The following is a 19,080-nucleotide window of genomic DNA, read 5'->3' as shown; positions in this document are numbered from 1 at the left end:
TTTTATAATATTAGATATTAAATATTCTAACCAAAAGATATTGATTTACCCAAACAAGACCCTATTTACTTTCTAGCTTTCTCGCGGCGAGCTTTTCCGGGACGACTTTTGTTGCCCTTCTTATATAAGGCCTTCAAACCCTTTTTACCAAATTCGGTAGCAGCAAGACTGTCGGCATCATTGCTCTTCCTACCATGTTTTCTACCTCCAAAACCAAATTTCTCGTTTTTCTTTTGTCGTTTCAAGTTAGGTTGACCGTTACCGTTTTTTTAGTAGACTGTTTAGATTTTTCTTCTTTCTCGGCATTGGCCAATGTGACATCAAAATCATCTTCAGTAGTTAAGTCAGAACCAGAGCTTTTACGTTTGAGTAAATTAATCTTTTCCAAAGTGTCCTTCTTGGAACGTTGACGCTCTTCTTGCTTAGCAAGCTGAACCTGCTTACCAAACTTTTTGAGTTCACGTTGTTTCTTAGCTTGTTCAGAGAGCTTTTTAGAAGTGGCTTCTTTAATTAACTCTTGACGAACCTTCTCCATGTGGGCATCCGATTTCAGCATTTCAGCAAAGTAATCGGAAGGGCGAGTAATAGGAACCTTATGCTTCTCCAACTGCACGAAGGCGGCTTTGACACTCTCAACACCCTGCTTGTAAAATGCAAGTTCTCTGGTAAGATCATCTTCCACATTTTCAACAACAACGGGTTCGTTCGTAGTAATGGCTTGGTTTTCTACGAAGGAGATGTTATCAGGGTACTTAATCTTCTCATAAATGCTTTCAAGAGCAATTGTGTTATTTAAAGCCAATTTCCTTTTACGAACAAGATCTGCGTCCTCTTCTAGCTCGACACCTTCGAGGTCGGAAAGTTCCACTTCATCCTCATCTTCTTCTTCATCATCCTCGTCTTCACTTTCATTTTGGTTATCTTTGGGTTTTTCGTCCTGTTGATTAGGCTCATTAACCTTTGGCAATTGTTCTTGAACTTCAGTTTCGTCTTGCTCTTCCGGCTTTTCTTCACTTTCAATTGAATTCTTCAGAGAAGCAGAAGAATTTTCTTTTGTATCCACATTCGAGACCGCTTCCTGTTTATTCTCAGCAACAGCCTTTTTCTTTTGAGCAGCCTTCATGTTCTTTTTTTGGCTTTTCCTGCCTTTAGCATCAACACCAGCCATCTTTCAAACTAAGACTTTTAAATATGGAAACAGGGAACAAGCAGTTCAGAAAGAGCGTAGGAAAAATTTCAATGAATTCGCCCTGTTTTGAAGATGCTGTTCTTCGCAAGTTTTCATACCTTGCTTTTCGCTGAGGATACAGTCTCGTTCAAGTCTCCTTAAATTACTTTACCGTACGTGAATGCATATCGTAAGTATTAAATATCACGTTCGTTAAATACGGAAATTTATTTAGCGTATCATAACGGGGTAATTGATATAAAGCCGAATCTCTATGCCGTATTAGTTGTGGAGTAAGCGAAATGTTATCATACTCCTTCAGTATCGTATATCATAGTATCCTTGTTCCATAAATAAAATTTAAATATTATAGGAAATAAGCAACAACTTAATGAGGGATTTAAAATTTTTTATTTTTATATTAATTTAAAATTTGGAAATGCTTTTGGCTCGCGTTTCTTCGTGGCAGAACGATAGTTTTCATGAAATGTTAGGTATCAAATAGGCGCTTCATCCCGTATTAGCATAACAAAGTCAAAGTCTACTAGAAATTAAAAATTGTTTTGTATTAACTTTGCCATCATTATCTTTCTCTTAGAATTTGGTTTCTATTCCAAAACGTATTGAATACTGATGACAATCGACAAGTTCGCAAGCATTTGGACATTCGATAACTAATTAAAAGAAATAAAAAATAAAATACGTGTGATATTTCATTAAAAACAAAGTTTTAATTATTTCTGAATTCTTGATATTCATTCCCTACTTATTTAATTATTTACTAGTGTAAAATAGGGCTCTTTGTCGAACGTATATACCGATGCATTAAACTTCGTTACATTAATTGTTACCCGTGTGACTGTATTTATAGGTAACAAACACCCCACTTCAGCTTTGCGATGTAGGGTCACCGTGCAAGTCCCTTTGATTCCACACAATGCCTTTACCGGAATCTGTAGGCGATTTGGTCGTCTTACATTTTGAAACGAACTTGGATGATCATGGAATAAGCATCGGTCGGGCGCCATGTGAGATACATGAAATTTGCTGGGTCATATTGGATGGTAAGACATTAGAAAAACAGCATTGCGAGTCTTGTACTATTAAGGAAGAGTCCTCAAAAGGTGGAATTTGTGGAAGTGTGTCTTCCTTGCAAGAAGCGATTCAATATGTGGACAATTCCATCCAAGAACGCCTCAATATGCAGGAGAAACCTTTCACGTTTGTGGTGATGAATGGGCGGGAATTACGGGTTCTGTTGCCCAAGGAAGCAAAGGAACGTGGTATTATTTTGCCTTCATATATGCGTCATCCCCGTTTGTTTGATCTCTCTAGCGAATATGCCAAATGGCAGATCCGATCAGGCTCTGTTCCACCTTACACTATCACTCTGTCGCATATTTTTGGAAAACTAGATGTTGATTCGTTGCCCCCCATCAATGAATGCAAAACTATCCAGCTTTCTCCTTCAGAAGTCCCCTATATCACAAAGGGCTTAACACAGTGTTGGCGTCTTGCCAATGCTACTACGCTTTTGCTACGTAAAATTGAGCGCGAAACTAGGTTACCTTCATTCCCTAATGTCCTTACCCAGCCAATCGATTGTCAAGCAGATGCGAGATTGTTTTATTTGGAACGCTCCAAGGTAGTCCACATCAGTGGTTTAACAAACGACGTTACTCAGTCGGAATTGGAAGGTTGGTTTACTAATCATGGCATTCATCCCATTGCCCTCTGGACTCTTAAGACACCGGAACCTTACAAATCAACCGGTACCGGATACATTCTGTTTGGCAATCATGAAGATGCATCAGATGCTCTGGGTCTTAATGGATCATGCATTGGGGATCGTATGCTCGCAATCACTCCCAGCTGCGCAAAGGTTTTAGACAAGGCATCAGAAATTTTAATTCCCTTCCCCTCTAGCAAAAACCGTCCTCGTCCAGGAGACTGGAATTGTCCCATGTGTGGCTTCAGCAACTTTCAACGAAGAGTCTCCTGTTTTCGTTGCTCCTTTCCTGGTCCTGGCCATGCTGCCGCGGCGGCCTCCAATACCTCATTTCCTCCCGAATTCCCTTACGGTCAATCGTATGGTAACGGCGCCTCGCATGTACCTCACAATTACGGATTTAATATGCATCATGGTAATGAAGGTAACATCCAGATTGACCAACATCATAGCGGAACAGGTGCAGCAAATCATCATTCCTCCCGCTCTACCTTTGGTGGTAATGTCCCCTTCAGAGCTGGCGACTGGAAATGTGGTTCAGAAGGTTGTGGTTATCATAATTTCGCTAAAAACGTTTGTTGCTTGCGTTGCGGAGCTAGTCGCGCCACGGCTGCTGTTGTTGCGGATCACACATCAATGTCTGCAAACACCAATGCCAATAGTAATTTCTCAAACAATTCCTCCGGTATCTTCGGTACTAGTCCCATGAACGCATCTGCATCTGCATATCCATATTCTCAGCTTTCTCTTGGTTCTATAGCTGCTAATAATAACCCATACCCCAACGCTAATGTCGTTCGTCCTGAGGATCAAAACCGCTTTAAGGATGTCCCTAAAGCGTCTTTTGCTAGCGATCAAGGGGATTGGCTCTGTGAATGTGGATTCACTAATTTCCGTCGCCGAAATAATTGTTTACGTTGTAATGCACCTCACTATCCTAACTTACAGGTTCCTTCCTCTTTTCCTACAGATTTCGGGACATATGTCTAGAGTTCACATTTTAGTTGCACACCACATTAATCGCGGTCTCGCTGCTACTTTCAAAGAATCGGTGTCATGTATTTTTAATAATTTGGACAAAAAATTTATTTTCGTTGATGTCTACTGCTACTTTTAATAGAAGCGGAATCCTATAAATCTAATACTTGGCTTAAAAAAGGGGATTTTATGTACCAGATTTTTGCATCTCTTCAAAATTGTGGTCGTCTTGATAATTTAAAGGATTGGAAATCACTTTGTTGTAATGATATGGATGGTAAAAAGCTTGGTATAACATAAAAACTATCATCGAATTTGGGTTTACGATTCACATATTTAGTATCCATGAAGCTCTGTTTATACCTCTATATATATATGTACTGTTATAGCATGCATAAGAGTACTTTATGGTTTTGCTTCCTTTTTTCATTTGTGTTTAATCTTTGGTTTATGGAAACAAAGATTGATTGGGTTTTGTGTAATAGAACGGATAATATATTAATTCTGTATGTTTCTTCTTTTATAATGATATGATAGCCTTCGTCTCAATGTCTTCTGGAGCATTATTAGAATGTATGTCGCTCTTCTGAAGAATTTTTAGCTTCCATATAGCCGTCGTTGTTCTTTACAATGAGAGGTTTCAATTGGAAGACATTTGAGCAGTAGAGAGAAAAAATAGAGGTTTTTGGGCAAGTGCGCAATACAAAGCTAGTGGTTATATTGTATAATAAACTAGACTTTTACATTACGAGTTAGCTCAATCCCCTTCAGTAGATTTAGCTTGCTTTGCTGGACCAATATGCATGGATGACTTCCAATGTCTAGAATTAGTAGGTCGTATAAGTGAGAAAGAAATATCTTTTGAAAGAGTAAAAAAGGCGCAGTTCAGGATGAACCAAGTCACTCAATTTAGTGGTGATTCTGCGAACCTGGTGCTTTATTGGATTTTCAGACAATATCATGGAAAATTTGATAAAATTATTTGGATAGACACACTTGGAATCTTTAATCCAACTGCTCTACCATTAACTTCTTTGGAAAAAACAGCAATCATTCGGGCCTTTGATGCTGAAGGTTTACAGGACGCGATTAATGAGTTGGAAAGTGACCTTACCAACAATAGAGACTTTTCTTATGCCCTTTTCATAGATTCTTTCTCAAATCCTCTTGGACTCCTCATGGCGAAAGCAAACATCTCTTACGCCCATGCGTCTATGATGTCTATAGGTAGACAGCTTCGCATGCTAACTAGAAACTTTAAGATTGCAGTTTATCTTTCTACGTCTCTTGTTTATGTGAAACAGCTTCGTATTAATAAACCTGCTTTGGGTAGCAGTTGGCCATTCTGCATAGATCATTCCTTCATTTTGCAGGAAGATTTGAAACATAATAAGGGTCATCTAATCTGCAATCAAAGCCGAACAAGCCTTTTGGGAACCACTCAATTACTTCTATGGGTCAGAGGGTCTTTTGTCCATGAGTCGTTGACCATCGACTTTTATCGATGCATTCCCTACCTTCAAGTGTAATTTGTAGTCATTTAATTTATTGGATATTTTTGATGTATATACAAAACATATTTACTAGGAAATAAGAGAACAATTCCCATAAAATTCATTATATTTACAGAAGAGTAATGTTCTTCATTACTCTAAACTGCAATCAAGAACAAATGTCTCAAAGATTTGCAGATAATGCTGATGAAAAGATAGTAAATAATTAAAAGTACAATGAAGAAGAAGAAATTATATCGCGATAGAGTAATTGCTCCGTTACGACAGACTTCTCTTGTAGTTCATAATTGCCTAAAACAGCCGCAGCGTTACGAAATTGTTTCAACAACTCCGATAATCTTCTGAAAGTCCTAACTATACTTCCTTCATATAGTCTCGTCATCTCACATATTTCCAAGAACGTAGCTCCGTTTATCCATTTAGAAACGGCTTCCATCATGTCTGGTTTAAACTGATTAATGTATTCGTCTTCATCCACGTCCAGTCGACTTTCTACCGATACCGTCACAATTCGTCTCGCAATGTCGAGTATAGCTTTATATGTTTCAGAATATGGTTCCTTCAGATTAAGTGATGAGACATCTGATTTCTCCTGGTACACAAAGCAACTTAAAGTCGCAGCAAATATATCCGGGGATAGGGAATTAAAAATCCCTTGAAAAATCATTTCGGTTATTAAAAGTTCGTCACCCGTACTTATTTCACAAGCTACTCTACCCTTGATATCAATCACGTTGTCTGCTGTAGTGAATCCAAGACGCCGAAGCGTTCGCTGCCGACCTTTCAATTCCTTTAAGTGAATGATCGACTCGGTAGTGCTAATTTTCGTACTCAAGTCTTTAATAGTGTTCTTCAACCCTAGTTTATTAGTATATCTATGATATTCGGTTCGACACGATGCGTCCTTGTAGTAGGGGCTTTCTAAAAACTTGGGTTCTAGAATTTCAACTTTTCTCATGTGTAATTTCAATGTACTTTCTTTTATGTTCATGTGTTCTATAGGATCCAGCAAGGGTATATCGTCGTTCAGCCTTTTCTGAACTTCAAGAACATTTTGGTAAGTGCTTCTTCTGCTTTCATGGGAACTCAAGTCCTTCGGAAGGAGAACTCTGAGGCAAGAAAAATTCTCAATCGAGGACAAGAAAACAGCAATGACTTCGTAAACGGGTTTCTCATTTGGCAAAGGTGCGAATAGCTGGGCAGACCGTATATTGCTGTTAGAAGTTGACCGCGACGATAACGGGAGCAGTATATCGATAACATACATATCCTGAGGATTTACTCTTTGAGAAGAAGGAACCACTCGCTTTGTGGAGTTGACAATAATCCCCCAAGGAAACAATGTTTCACGAATTTTCACCTGTGCGAGCCTTCCAGGTTGTAAATACGGCAAACTATTTTCAGGTTCCAGGATAGTATGCTTTATGTCTCTTCCATAACGCTCCAATTGCAACTTTAATTCATGGAACCTTTTTAAGGATTCTTCATCTTTTATTTCGATAGATTTCTCTTCCAGCTTGTATTCGTCTAACTTTCGATGAAGCAAAGGAATTGATTCCATCTTTTGAAATTGGTAAAAACTTCTTCGTAGAAGATCTTCTGGACTTAACCCTTCAATTCGCATAAGGCTCAGAATCATATTATAACTTAAATGAAACGCAGAATAAAGAGATGCCGGCTGACCATTCATTAACGCTCGAGTAGTTTGCTCGTCGATAGACTGATCGACCATCACAATAGATAAACCTTTTGAGTCAATGCCTCGTCTACCAGCTCTACCACTCATTTGCATATACTCTCCAGATGATAACCAACGAAAATTAGTACCAGAAAATTTTTGAGCGTTTGTAAATAGAACCGTCCTTGCTGGCATATTCAAACCTATGGCAAATGTTTCAGTAGCAAATAGAATCCTAACCAAGCCCTCCTGAAAAAGGATTTCTACTAACTCTTTCATAATCGGTAACAGTCCAGAATGATGAAAACCAATCCCGCGTAAAAGGAAAGATCTCATATGATCAAATTGAGGAATTTTCCTATCCTCTTCATTCAACTGAAGCAAAGCAGAATCTATAATTTCATTAATTAGATCCTTCTTTTCATCATCATTAAGATCAACCTTGTTCAATTGGAAGACATTAGCTTCACATTCTTTTTTGCTAAAGCAAAAAACAATTAAAGGATCATAGTGATTAGTTATAACCATGCTAATTATGCGTTGCAAGGATGTAGTTCGCTTGCCCTTTTTCCTAGATTGATGATTCTCGCGCGATTCGACATTATTTTGAAGCACTTCCACGACTTTTGAGAAGCTTTCGCTCTTGAAGCGATTCTTTTCATCCACAATCATGTATATTCCATCAGCACCATGAGGATATATAAAATGTTGTAATGGTGTTGGTCGATAATCAGTATAAACAACATGACAAGGCTGACAATGTGTATCAGCAATCCAGCGAGCGAATTGCATAGCATTAGGAAGCGTTGCAGAAAGAAAGACGTAGCGAATAGCATCTGGTAGTAAAATGAGGGTTTCCTCCCATACTACTCCGCGGTCTTTATCTTGCATATAGTGTATCTCATCAAATATAACCCAGGCCACTTCATGCATAAGTTCGGAATTCTTATATAACATAGAACGCAAAATTTCAGTCGTCATTACTAAACAGCTTGCTGATGGATTAATGGATACGTCGCCGGTTAAGAGACCAACATCTCCAAATTCAGAAAGCAATTCCCGATACTTTTGATTACTCAAAGATTTGATCGGACTGGTGTATACAACCCGTTGCTTATTTTTTAGAGATTGGGCAATAGCGTATTCTGCAATCACTGTTTTACCTGCCGAAGTATGAGCACTCACTAAGACTGATTCTGATCTTTCTATACAAGCCACTGCAGTAGCTTGGAACGGATCAAGTTGAAAAGAGTATGATTTTGCAGGGGGATCCTTAGGAACATGTTCCTCAATGGATCTATAGTTATAATCAGGAGGTACCACTACCTTGTGTAACGCAAAACTTCTATCATGGCGTTCATCATGAAAAATTCCTCTTTGCACTCCTTCTTCCTCGAAATTTGTTTGAAGGTTGTAAACGGTTTCGGGAGCATACGACATATTATTACTGGTTTCTTTTACTTTATGTGACTCTGGAGCATCTATTGGAAGTCCCTTCTGGTCATTTTCGTGAATTTCGTTTCTATTTTCGTCCATACTTTGATCCGAGGATTTTTCAACAGAAAACCCATTCATGTTCAAGGAAGAAGCTCTTTCCCCTTCTACGGGCATGTCTAGGTCATTCTCCATATAAAAGCATAAAAACTTACACACTCAAGTAGCTTAAGTGCCAAAATAAAGGTTTTTGTCAGAAGTAGGGAAAGCAACAAATTCCTGCTTTCAGGTGTTCGCTTAAGTGAGGTTTATTTCGACTATGATTAGATTAGTAAATTCTTCGTTATGTTTGTGTGTGTTTTTTTAGGCGTATTTTCCTTAACGTTATTAATTTAAAATATCTTTCTAACATCGTTTACATTGCAAGGATCTTCACTGGTTTTATTTTTGAATAGGTTCTTCTGCTAATCTACTGCTTAACTTACTGTAAATACAAGCTAAAGGTCTAGTCCTTAACTTCATTTAACCACTAGAACACCAAAAAGAACAATAGAATACCAATACCAACATATTCTTGCATAATCTGTTAAGGAAAAGCATCCTTATCGAACAGAAGGATCCATCAAACTGTCAATGGTAGCATTATGATTAGTTAGTATTCGATAGGCTCTTTCCATTTCATATTGTACCAATTTTCTCGAAGCGGAACTGAGAACTGATGTGAGATTCCTATTTTTAAGAAATGGATCTATAACCATCAGTCGAGATTGAATGGCGTGTTTTATGGTTTTCTTTTGAATAGGGTAGTTATAAGATATATCAACGATATGTTGATTCCAATCGAAGGAGTCATTTTCTTTAGAGCCGTAATAACGAAAAAAGCCGACAAGCAAATCATGGACACTGCTTTTGTTCAACTTTGCCTCTATTTTATATAATTCTGTTCTTGTTTCGAACCAACAATTCACCGTTTCACCGCTAGAATCACGCAGCCTATGAGAATTTTCGGTATTTTTTGCTTGAAGATTAGGCAGTAAGGGAGGCGAAAGCTGTTGAACATAAAAAAGAGCCATTATACACCAGGTATAACTAGAAGGAAAATTAAAATAAGATTTGTCAATCATGCGAAGTGATGCCCAGTTTTTGATAGTAGAAACAAACACTTTCACTCTTTCATCTATATCTAAGTATGTCTTAATTAAGCAAGAGTTGCGTTCAGCAATCATGGAATCGAACGTTAAATCACAACTTAGTCCTTCTGATGTAGAAAATTTTATTACAGGAGCCCTGGCATATCGTATCGGAATTATTTTTTTGTATTCTTCACGAATCAGTTTCAAAATAAAATTATATTTCTTTATCAATGGTTTTTTTGATGTAACAACCAAGTCGACATCTGAATGCTTCGTCATTAAACCAGTTTTGAACGATCCCAAGGTATGAACTTGTACAGGAAGAGCTAACTTCTTGCTTAATAACGTTTGTATACTCTTTTGTAATTTTTGTACCAAATTTCCCCGTTTGGGATCAATCATTCTCTTGTAATATGCATTATAAATATCTTTCTCTCTTTCCTTTTGAAGTTCGTGAGAAAGAGCTATGTGCTTAATTTCCGACATCGTAAAAGGATTCCGTTCATTTGGATGACTTAAAAATTCTTCACCCATTGGTGTGAGCTTACGCGGAAAAGAATCAGTGATCAAGCCTAACTTCTCTAACTTCTCTAAATACCGGTTCACAGAAGACTTTTCCATCTTGCTCAAGAAATATTCATTCAAGAATGAAAGTATTTGTTGAGAAGATTTAATACCATTGACCGATTTTCTCATTATAAGTAAGTCAACATGATTAACATCATATATATTGGTTTTTCCAAATTCTACCGGAAGATGCGTGGCCTTTATCAAAGGCATATTAGACATCTGCTTTTCTCTCTTTTCTGCTTTAAGCAAATTTAAAAGCTTCAGAGATATTGCCTTTGTTTTATCTGGGATCAAGTCGTGTTCGGCTTTAGCCGCTGCTACTTTCTTTGTGACATGCGGTTTATTCGCTTTTTCGACAGTGGGAGCTTCAAACACGAATTTTGGATCCAGCTTTTCATCTGTAAAGTATTCATCTGGAACATTGTTGAGATCGTCTATAAGCCCTGGGTTTTGTAGCAGGGTATTATTTGCAAACCGATACACTGAAGTAAATGCTGTAAAAAGTAATCCCCTACTATCAAATGCCGTTTTTCCCGAAAGATTTTCATGAACCTTAAATAAAGAGGTAAATTCTTCAGAACATAAGTACTTGACGATGCCACCCAATTTTTCGACTAGCTGCAAAATTACTGCTGAAACTTCAGTATTATCTTCCAAGACCTTTTCATAAAATAACGATTTCATAATCTCCATTGAAAGACAAGGGTTTTTGGAAAATTCGTAACTTAAGGTCCTTAATGTTGGGAGCAGCATACACACCATTTTCAATTGTGCCTTTGATTTCCTAACGTTATCCAGCAATGTGTCCGATTTGGTAAACGCCAACTCATCCATTAGGTTTATAAACAGCGGTTTTTTTTTTCGTGACAAATCTTCAGCAGGGATCTTGAAAACAATATCTTCGACATATTTGAGTAAATCGTTTCTCAAATTTCCATGAAATACAGCTGTCAACGGAAACTTTATCTTTAAAAAATCATTTTCTTTTTTATCAAATAGATGCTTTAAAGATGTTGCAGATGAGATCGCTGCAATACCACCCATCACGTGAAAAGCAGATCCAGTAGAATTTCGTAAGAGGCTTGATTCTAAAATAATATTAAAAAAGCGATCAATTTCTTCAATAGACATGGATGATTGAAGAAAAGAGCAATAAATAAACAAAGCTTGAAAAGGTTCCAATAGCAAATCCCTTAGTAAAATACTGATTGAATTATGAAAATAAAAAAAAGACTGATTAGCTAAAGAGCAAAGGGGCAAAAGACCAGAGTTCCCAAACGTGTTTGACGTAGAATCCAATTCCAACATGCGGTTAGGATTTCTTTCTACACTATCAGAAACTTCGGATTCTGCACTTTCAGTCTGATCACACAATATAGAAAAAGAGCTATCCTTGATAGAAATCTTCTTCAGATAATTACATATACCCTTCCAGGCATCAGGTTTCAAAGATGCACGACGTTCCCTGACACACTCATGTAAACATCTGCGAAGAATCGTCAGAGTATCCTTCTGCAATGAACGTTTTAATTTAATAGTTGTTGACTTAGCGTCAAATAAAATGAGAGGATTTAAGTGACCAGAAGTAGTAATACTATCAATGCCTCCCAGCTGAGATAGAATCAAAAAATCTCTATTTTCTAGCTTGATAGGACAAGTTTTTTGGTTGACTAAAATTTTGTTTAGATCTCGACGTCTTATACCGTCTTTGGATTCTTTCAAGTGCCATAAAAAGGCCTCTATGGGATATAAAAGTAAGGAAGTGAAGTACTCAATATCTCTCTCCACTTCTCTTTCTTGGTCAAGTACTTTTTTTTTCTCATTGTAGCCTTCATGTGAACGCGGAATACAGGCAGCAGATTTTGCGTCTTCAATCTTCATGGAGAGGGCATCGTCATGTTTTACATTTTCACTTTTACATAAGTCTGATAACTTCCTGTTAATTTCCTTCCAAAATTTTGGTTTTCTCTTCTTCTTTTGTTCGCTAACATAAGAGATTAATTTTGGGTAAAGATTAGGGCTGGAAATTTGATTCCCATTATTGGCAACTAGGGTCAATAATTTTTTTGATGGCTGAAAGATATGCCTTAGCTGTTTGGATTGAAGCATCGCTTTTAATCCTCCACAAGAAGTCAACGCAATGTAATTTGCCAATGGAATTGTTTTCTTCGGTACGAATAGGCATTGGATTTTCGAATAACTTACTGTTCCGCCGTGATCTTCTAAGCAGTGAAATACGGTTCGAATTGGATTCAACAGTAATTTCGCTAGTAACAAATGGTCCATGTATTCGGACATATGTATGATTCTGTTGCTTTATACTCCAGTCTTCGTTTATATGTACGCGTTAATGAAGTATTTACAGTGTTGACCTTTCGTTGTTATTTTTCCGCGTAACCGTGAAATTTAAAGATTGTTAAATGAATAAATATAATCAATAAATGACCCAAAAATAGGTTATACCAGACATTCGTTAAACCCAGACAATTTGCTAAAGGTAGAAGAGTACATAATGAGTTAGCTATCCTTCTTACGGAACAGAATAGGTAATCAGATACATACGAAGAGTTCATATCATTGCAAACAGTAAATAACCAGAAAGGACTTGGTATGAAGTTGATTGATAAAAAATGAATAATGTAAATTATAGATGAAATTATCGATTTGGAGTAAATCTATGAATTGCCGGTCGGCTAAGCTTTAACACGATGCTTCAAAAAAAAATTTAAATGTATGAACGAAAATAAATTTTCATTTAAGTGAACATAATTATTCATATATTTCGCTTTGTTTTTGAATTAAAATGTTGTCCATGTTTGTTTATAAAGAGGAACATGCCGTTTTACGATATCTGCAGATTATGTCTGTCTTCCTTATCGTAGTTTTACTTTAACGTTTTTCAGTAATCTGCACTATTGAAAAAGAAACGGTGTTACCACTTTGTATAAACAGCAATAACCACCGACATACATCCAAATATAACCCAATTGTAGAAACGATTTTTTCTGTTAGTTGATTCGGAAAACGAAGAATGGATCCATCCTTGATCAAAGTTGTGAATCAACTTCAAGAAGCCTTTTCCACAGTTGGCGTTCAGAACTTGATCGATCTACCGCAGATTACTGTATGAAAGTTTATCTGCTACTCTGCTTCACAAAATATTAACCAATTCTTTTAGGTGGTTGGCTCGCAGTCAAGTGGAAAGTCTTCAGTACTGGAAAACATCGTTGGTAGAGACTTTCTTCCTCGTGGTACAGGAATTGTAACTAGACGTCCATTGGTTTTACAGTTAATAAATAGACCTAGTTCCGAGACTTCCAAAGGTGAAGATGCTAATAACTCATTGAATGAAGGGGCCAATGAAAACAATAGTAGTGAATGGGGTGAATTTCTCCATCTTCCCGGTCAAAAGATTTACAACTTTGAAAGAATAAGAGACGAAATAGTTCGAGAAACAGAAGAAAAGACTGGTAAAAATGTAGGAATTTCTTCCGTTCCTATCTATTTACGCATATATTCTCCTCATGTCTTGACATTGACTTTGGTAGATCTTCCAGGACTTACAAAAGTACCTGTTGGTGACCAGCCTAGGGACATTGAAAAGCAAATACGTGAAATGGTGTTGAAATACATGTCCAAGAACAATGCTATTATTTTAGCCGTTAACGCTGCTAATACCGATCTTGCTAATTCAGATGGCTTAAAACTGGCCAGAGAGGTTGATCCTGAAGGATTACGTACTATCGGTGTCTTGACAAAGGTTGATTTGATGGACAAGGGTACTGATGTTGTTGATATTCTTGCTGGGCGCGTAATTCCTTTGCGTTTAGGCTATGTACCAGTGATTAATCGTGGTCAAAAAGATATCGAGGGTAAAAAATCCATTCGTTTGGCTTTGGATGCGGAAAGAGAGTTCTTTGAAAGCCATCCTTCTTATAGTACGAAAGCTCAATACTGCGGTACTCCTTTCCTTGCTCGAAAATTAAATATGGTAAGTTATTATATTCTCTTCATTTGCTTACTAACAAAAAAAGATTTTGATGCATCATATTCGAAATACTCTTCCTGAAATAAAAGTTCGTATCAACGCTGCTTTAGCAAAATACCAAGCTGAACTGCAATCACTGGGCGATTCTTTAGTTGGTGACAGTTCTAGCATCGTTTTAAATCTTATAACAGACTTTTGCAATGAGTTCCGCACGGTACTCGATGGTAACAGTGAGGATTTGTCTATTACCGAATTATCTGGTGGTGCACGTATAGCTTTTGTTTTCCATGAGATCTACTCAAATGGTATACAAGCGGTGGATCCATTTGATGAAGTTAAAGATACAGATATCCGTACAATTCTTTACAATTCATCTGGTCCTTCTCCTAGTCTATTTATGGGAACACAAGCTTTTGAGTTAATTGTGAAACAACAAATTAAGCGCTTAGAAGATCCCTCACAGAAATGTGTTTCACTTATATTCGACGAGTTGGTTCGAATCCTTAATCATCTTCTCCAAAAGCCTGTATTTAAGCGTTTCCCTCAGTTGAAAGACGAATTTTTTAAAGTTGGTATGGGTTTCTTCAAAAAGTGCATGAAACCAACTGCAACTTTAGTAAGCGATTTGGTTGCTATGGAAGGTTCTTATATAAATACAGTACATCCTGACTTCTTATCTGGACATCAAGCAATGGCGATTGTACAAAGCCAAAGCAATAAACCCATTCCAGTTGACCCTAAGACCGGAAAACCTTTGACGAATAATCCTGTGCCAACTGTGGAGACGCCACCTAGTGGTGCCAGCAGTTTCTTTGGAAGCTTTTTTGGCTCGAAGAACAAGAAAAGACTTGCCGCAATGGAACCTCCACCACCTGTTCTTCGTGCTTCCACCACTTTATCAGAGCGTGAAAAGACTGATACTGAAGTTATAAGTAAGTTCTAATTGAAAGAATGTAGCTAACATCTAGAATTATTAATTACTTCTTATTTTAATATCGTGAAGAGAACTCTGGCTGATATGGTTCCTAAGTCTGTCTCATTGAAGATGATTCGCTACTCAAAGGAGCATATCCAACACGAACTACTTGAGCAGATTTATAAAAATAACAGTTATGAGAAGCTTTTGGAAGAAAGTGACATTACTGTTCAACGTCGCAAAGAATGCGAACATATGGTTGAATCTCTATTGCAAGCCAGTGAAATTGTTTCCAGTACTTAATGATATCACGAAAAAAAGATACCGTTTTATGTACCATTTTTATGTGTCATGTTGTTTTTATCCATAATGCTTTTCTATGAGACCTGATGAACATGACTTATGATGCTTACTTTGCTTTTTTATTTACCTGAATTGGTAGACACATCATCGTTGATTTTTATACGAAAACATACATAGATATGATGTTAATGCAAAATTGCAATAGTTGACTTTTAGTATGTGTTTAAGAAGAAGGAGAGTGAGTGTAAAGATTAGATATAGCTTAAAACTTTGCAGAAGGTGTGTTTTATTAGTAAACAATGATTTTCTTTGAGAAATGTATTTTGCGCAGTAATCATTAATGTTTTATAGCGCAGTTTCTTAAAACACGGTAAGTATGAAACTAACCACCAAAAAATTGGCACTTCAAACAATTCCAGTAGTAAATCTGCAAAGTCCGTATCTCTAAGGATGAGTGGTGCAGATATTCGAGACGTTTTTGAGCTTCCTCCTCCAGGAACAGTGAATAAGCAGAAGCCAAAAAATCAAGGTGAAAGACGCCCGGAAGGAATATCTCGAGAGCTTTTCTCTTTGCTTGGTGAAAATTCAGCGCCATTAGCGATTTACCAAAAGAAATTCAAAGAAAAGCCAAAAAGTAACCAGAAAGCGAAAAATTGGTATGTGAATGAAAGCTCAATGTACTTGTGCATACGGCACGTTGGACTCATCAAATTGTGTTTTATTTATTAAACTGAATTGCTTCTTTAAAGCCAATGCAAACTTCTAACACTATAGGGTTTGGCATCCATTCAAAAACCCAGCCAGAGGAGATGATCTTACGTTACGCCATTGGGTTTTGAAGTCAGAAGCAGAATCGGAAGCTCGTATGTCTTTTTTGGACTGATAACTCTTTTAAACAATACTAACAGGTGGGCTTAGCTTACAAATTTGAAAAGTTCAATACAGTCCTTTTCATCCAGGACTATACGGATGATGAATATCGTGAACTATTGGAAGGTATTAGATTTTAAAATGCCTAAAATGCAATTTAAGTTGTACTAACCCTTGGTAGATGTAGATTGGTCAAAAGAAGAAACGGACTATTTATTTAAGCTATGCAGAGAATTCGATCTTCGATTCTTTGTAATAGCTGATCGCTATCAATGGGTAGGTAAAAATCGTACACTGGAAGATCTCAAAGATCGTTTTTATACTGTATCTAGGAAGATATTGACCGCTCGGAATCCCATTAACGGGATGACAGCCGCTCAAAGTTCTTTGCTTAATAGTATGGAGTATAACAAGGAACAAGAAGTAATTAGAAAGAATTACCTTGTTGGTTTGGCTTCTAGAACACCTGAAGAAGTTGCTGAGGAAGAAGCTTTATTTATAGAGCTTAAGAGGATTGAGTCTTTACAATCTAAGCTCTTGAGTGATCGAGAGGAAGTGCTTAAGCTGCTTGATGAACAAAAGTCAACTGAGGACCTTAGGTCGTTTCATACTAGTTCTGGAGTAAGTGGGTTGATTCAAGACATGGTTAATGCTCGTCGAGTCACTAAACCAGAAGATCCCGCTACTAACTATTCGGCTCCATCTTCTGGTGTCAGCAGTTCCGTCAGCACTCCAGGTCGTCCGTTTGCGTTGAATGCTCTCAAAATTAGATACGGTCCGTCGCCCAATGATGCAAAATCTGGTATCTCATGGCACGAAAAATTACATAGCGGTTGTTTCGTTCGATCGCAAAAAGTTCCTGCCGTGAAAGCTTCATTAGTTCAGAAAGTTCATGCTACAATGAACGAGTTGGGCGTGTCGTCTCGCTTGATTATGCCAACCGCGAAAGTGACTGAAAAATACGTGGAATTACAGAATACTATAGTTGTTCTTCTAGAACTAAAAAGACAGCTCGATCGCTTTTCCCAAGAATCGGACATTCAAAGTCGACTGAATGGTTCTAAGAAGAGACCTGCTCCACCGGATGCGATTGAAAACGGTTCAAATAAAAAAGTAAACACTGGATCGGGCAACACTTCCTGAAAAAATCTGTATATTAATAATGTTTTGTAATGATGGTAATCAATACGACTTAGAAAATTGAAGTTATCAGTATATTTATTGTTTCCTATATACCCCAAAAATAATAATGCCATAGTTTTATCTGAATGTTGGTGATCTATAGTGAGTTTCTATTCTGTAGACTCACTTTCATTGTCGAGCTGTGAAGGAAGGTGGACAGCAAACAAAAGGTAGCTTGTATGATTTTTTAAATTTGAGTCAATACGCGCAACATCGGTCCATTCATAATCTTCATCACCTTCACGTATACGTTTATGATTCCTTTCAGTGGTAGCAGGAGCCTTTGATGGCGGTTCTGAAGGTACTGAAATCGGTGAATCAGTAGTCTCCTCGCCGTTCTCTGCGGATTCAGCAAGTTCTTTTTCCAAACGTTGTCTTTCTTTTCTTCTCTCAAAACCTTCCGTTCGATGACGTTTCACTTCCTTTAATCTTTCGATTGAATCGTCGACACGAATTACTCTAGTTTTCCTGGCAGCCCATTGCTTATAAGAGACCTCCAACATCTCAATATCGCACCAACCAGAAGCTTGTAATGCAGTTGCGGAGCGTTGAATTTGTTCCATGCAAGGAGAAAAACAGCAGATGCGCGTACTTCCATTACGATTAACATGTTTAATCAAATGAGGAATCGCCTCCCAAGGGGCTGGAAGATCCAAAAAGATCGCATCCACTTCTAATGAAGATTCCGCAATTTCAAACCCATCCTTGCATACGTCTCTATGTGTGAGACGAGTGTTTCCATTTACTTCATCCAACATGTTGTGATCTCGGAATTCTTGCAGAGCCGTCTCGTATCTGGAAGCATGGTATTCATAACTATAAAGCTTTCCTGATGGTCCAACGGTTCTTGATAATGCGTGAGACATACTCGCGCTTCCTGTTCCGGCCTCAATAACTCTTGTTCCGTGGACAATGCGAAGTTTTTCAAAAATGATAGATATATCGGGAGTATAAACAATCTGTGTACGATGAGGGAGAGCTAATGTCCAAAGTTCCGGAGTTGGTTGAAGAAGGTAAATAAATCCTTGTTTAGCAGAGGAACTTATTTGTTGACCATATCGTTTCCCAATCATTTCGGAATGAGGAAAAGCACCATACTGGTTGTGAAAAGTTTGTCCATCCTCAATTTTCAATGGAAGCAATTTGTTTCTCCCTATCCATGCGACCACAAGATCACCGTCCTCTACGAATTCTTTATACTTGGAAAAGACCATAATGACAGCCAAGCAATATCGTTAATAAATACTGTGTGAATTTATCACAGGATCTAAACTTTTTAAGTCAATATTATATATAAAATGAAACCAAAGAAACCGCGAAAAGCCTTTTGTAAGCTAACTACCAAATCCTATGTCGAAGATTTGATATACCGCGCAGTGTATACTAAAGCTATAGCAGTATTATTTTTGAAATCTTATCAAATCGATATAAATATGTAAATATATATATATTATTGAAAGAATTCACCTTCTCGTTTGGCCTTGACGAAGGCCGAATCGTTAATAAGCTCTGGCCTATGCAAAAATGTTGCTAAAAATTCTATTATAATAAAGTAACATGCTACCTGTTTGGTATTCAAATAAAAGTAAACATTAAATAGTAGTGAAAAAAATTAAT

The 19,080-nt window shown here is 37.4% G+C and overlaps 8 protein-coding genes across 8 annotated transcripts; 4 read left to right on the top strand and 4 right to left on the bottom strand.

Annotated features, from left to right (window-relative positions):
• Positions 1-65: 65 nt before the first annotated feature.
• Positions 66-1,168, bottom strand: SOCG_04673 (rRNA processing protein Ebp2; the record flags this gene model as incomplete). The annotated part of the gene is made up of 2 exons (XM_013165265.1): positions 66-230; positions 263-1,168. 2 exons carry the CDS (start codon positions 1,166-1,168, stop codon positions 66-68), a joined length of 1,071 nt encoding a protein of 356 aa, XP_013020719.1.
• Positions 1,169-2,074: 906 nt separating this feature from the next.
• On the top strand, positions 2,075-4,423 carry SOCG_04674 (RNA-binding protein). Its single transcript, XM_013165266.1, has one exon. The coding sequence runs from the start codon at positions 2,106-2,108 to the stop codon at positions 3,885-3,887; it is 1,782 nt and encodes a 593-aa protein (XP_013020720.1). The 5' UTR covers positions 2,075-2,105; the 3' UTR covers positions 3,888-4,423.
• SOCG_04676 (TRAMP complex ATP-dependent RNA helicase) lies at positions 4,270-8,891 on the bottom strand. Its single transcript, XM_013165268.1, has one exon. It carries the CDS (start codon positions 8,694-8,696, stop codon positions 5,595-5,597), a length of 3,102 nt encoding a protein of 1,033 aa, XP_013020722.1. The 5' UTR covers positions 8,697-8,891; the 3' UTR covers positions 4,270-5,594.
• Positions 4,363-5,483, top strand: SOCG_04675 (RAD51D-like protein 1). The gene has a single exon (XM_013165267.1). It carries the CDS (start codon positions 4,766-4,768, stop codon positions 5,402-5,404), a length of 639 nt encoding a protein of 212 aa, XP_013020721.1. The 5' UTR covers positions 4,363-4,765; the 3' UTR covers positions 5,405-5,483.
• SOCG_04677 (poly(A) polymerase Cid16) lies at positions 8,848-12,995 on the bottom strand. The gene has a single exon (XM_013165269.1). The coding sequence runs from the start codon at positions 12,500-12,502 to the stop codon at positions 9,104-9,106; it is 3,399 nt and encodes a 1,132-aa protein (XP_013020723.1). The 5' UTR covers positions 12,503-12,995; the 3' UTR covers positions 8,848-9,103.
• Positions 12,996-13,132: 137 nt separating this feature from the next.
• SOCG_04678 (dynamin family protein Vps1) lies at positions 13,133-15,695 on the top strand. The gene is made up of 4 exons (XM_013165270.1): positions 13,133-13,328; positions 13,383-14,195; positions 14,239-15,124; positions 15,161-15,695. The coding sequence occupies exons 1-4, from the start codon at positions 13,236-13,238 to the stop codon at positions 15,409-15,411; spliced, it is 2,043 nt and encodes a 680-aa protein (XP_013020724.1). The 5' UTR covers positions 13,133-13,235; the 3' UTR covers positions 15,412-15,695.
• A 103-nt stretch (positions 15,696-15,798) lies between these two features.
• Positions 15,799-17,510, top strand: SOCG_04679 (Swr1 complex subunit Swc4). Its single transcript, XM_013165271.1, has 4 exons — positions 15,799-16,067; positions 16,186-16,274; positions 16,330-16,407; positions 16,463-17,510. The coding sequence occupies exons 1-4, from the start codon at positions 15,862-15,864 to the stop codon at positions 17,422-17,424; spliced, it is 1,335 nt and encodes a 444-aa protein (XP_013020725.1). The 5' UTR covers positions 15,799-15,861; the 3' UTR covers positions 17,425-17,510.
• On the bottom strand, positions 17,453-18,972 carry SOCG_04680 (tRNA methyltransferase complex catalytic subunit Cpd1). The gene has a single exon (XM_013165272.1). The coding sequence runs from the start codon at positions 18,675-18,677 to the stop codon at positions 17,574-17,576; it is 1,104 nt and encodes a 367-aa protein (XP_013020726.1). The 5' UTR covers positions 18,678-18,972; the 3' UTR covers positions 17,453-17,573.
• Between the last annotated feature and the right edge of the window lie 108 nt (positions 18,973-19,080).

The sequence above is a fragment of the Schizosaccharomyces octosporus genome (genome assembly GCF_000150505.1).
Source record: "Schizosaccharomyces octosporus yFS286 unplaced genomic scaffold supercont6.3, whole genome shotgun sequence".
Taxonomy (NCBI): domain Eukaryota; kingdom Fungi; phylum Ascomycota; class Schizosaccharomycetes; order Schizosaccharomycetales; family Schizosaccharomycetaceae; genus Schizosaccharomyces; species Schizosaccharomyces octosporus.
Note: the sequence above shows the minus strand (reverse complement) of the source record. Positions and strands in the feature narration are given on the sequence as shown.

Excerpts from the sequence above, each read along its gene's own strand:
- SOCG_04676 (XM_013165268.1), bottom strand. The coding sequence starts at position 8,696 with ATGGAGAATGACCTAGACATGCCCGTAGAAGGGGAAAGAGCTTCTTCC.
- SOCG_04679 (XM_013165271.1), top strand. The coding sequence starts at position 15,862 with ATGAGTGGTGCAGATATTCGAGACGTTTTTGAGCTTCCTCCTCCAGGA. Across the intron at positions 16,068-16,185 it reads AACCAGAAAGCGAAAAATTG|GGTTTGGCATCCATTCAAAA; the intron begins GTATGTGAATGA and ends CTAACACTATAG. Across the intron at positions 16,408-16,462 it reads ATATCGTGAACTATTGGAAG|ATGTAGATTGGTCAAAAGAA; the intron begins GTATTAGATTTT and ends AACCCTTGGTAG.
- SOCG_04674 (XM_013165266.1), top strand. The coding sequence starts at position 2,106 with ATGCCTTTACCGGAATCTGTAGGCGATTTGGTCGTCTTACATTTTGAA.
- SOCG_04675 (XM_013165267.1), top strand. The coding sequence starts at position 4,766 with ATGAACCAAGTCACTCAATTTAGTGGTGATTCTGCGAACCTGGTGCTT.
- SOCG_04677 (XM_013165269.1), bottom strand. The coding sequence starts at position 12,502 with ATGTCCGAATACATGGACCATTTGTTACTAGCGAAATTACTGTTGAAT.
- SOCG_04678 (XM_013165270.1), top strand. The coding sequence starts at position 13,236 with ATGGATCCATCCTTGATCAAAGTTGTGAATCAACTTCAAGAAGCCTTT. Across the intron at positions 13,329-13,382 it reads TCGATCTACCGCAGATTACT|GTGGTTGGCTCGCAGTCAAG; the intron begins GTATGAAAGTTT and ends CAATTCTTTTAG. Across the intron at positions 14,196-14,238 it reads TTGCTCGAAAATTAAATATG|ATTTTGATGCATCATATTCG; the intron begins GTAAGTTATTAT and ends TAACAAAAAAAG.
- SOCG_04680 (XM_013165272.1), bottom strand. The coding sequence starts at position 18,677 with ATGGTCTTTTCCAAGTATAAAGAATTCGTAGAGGACGGTGATCTTGTG.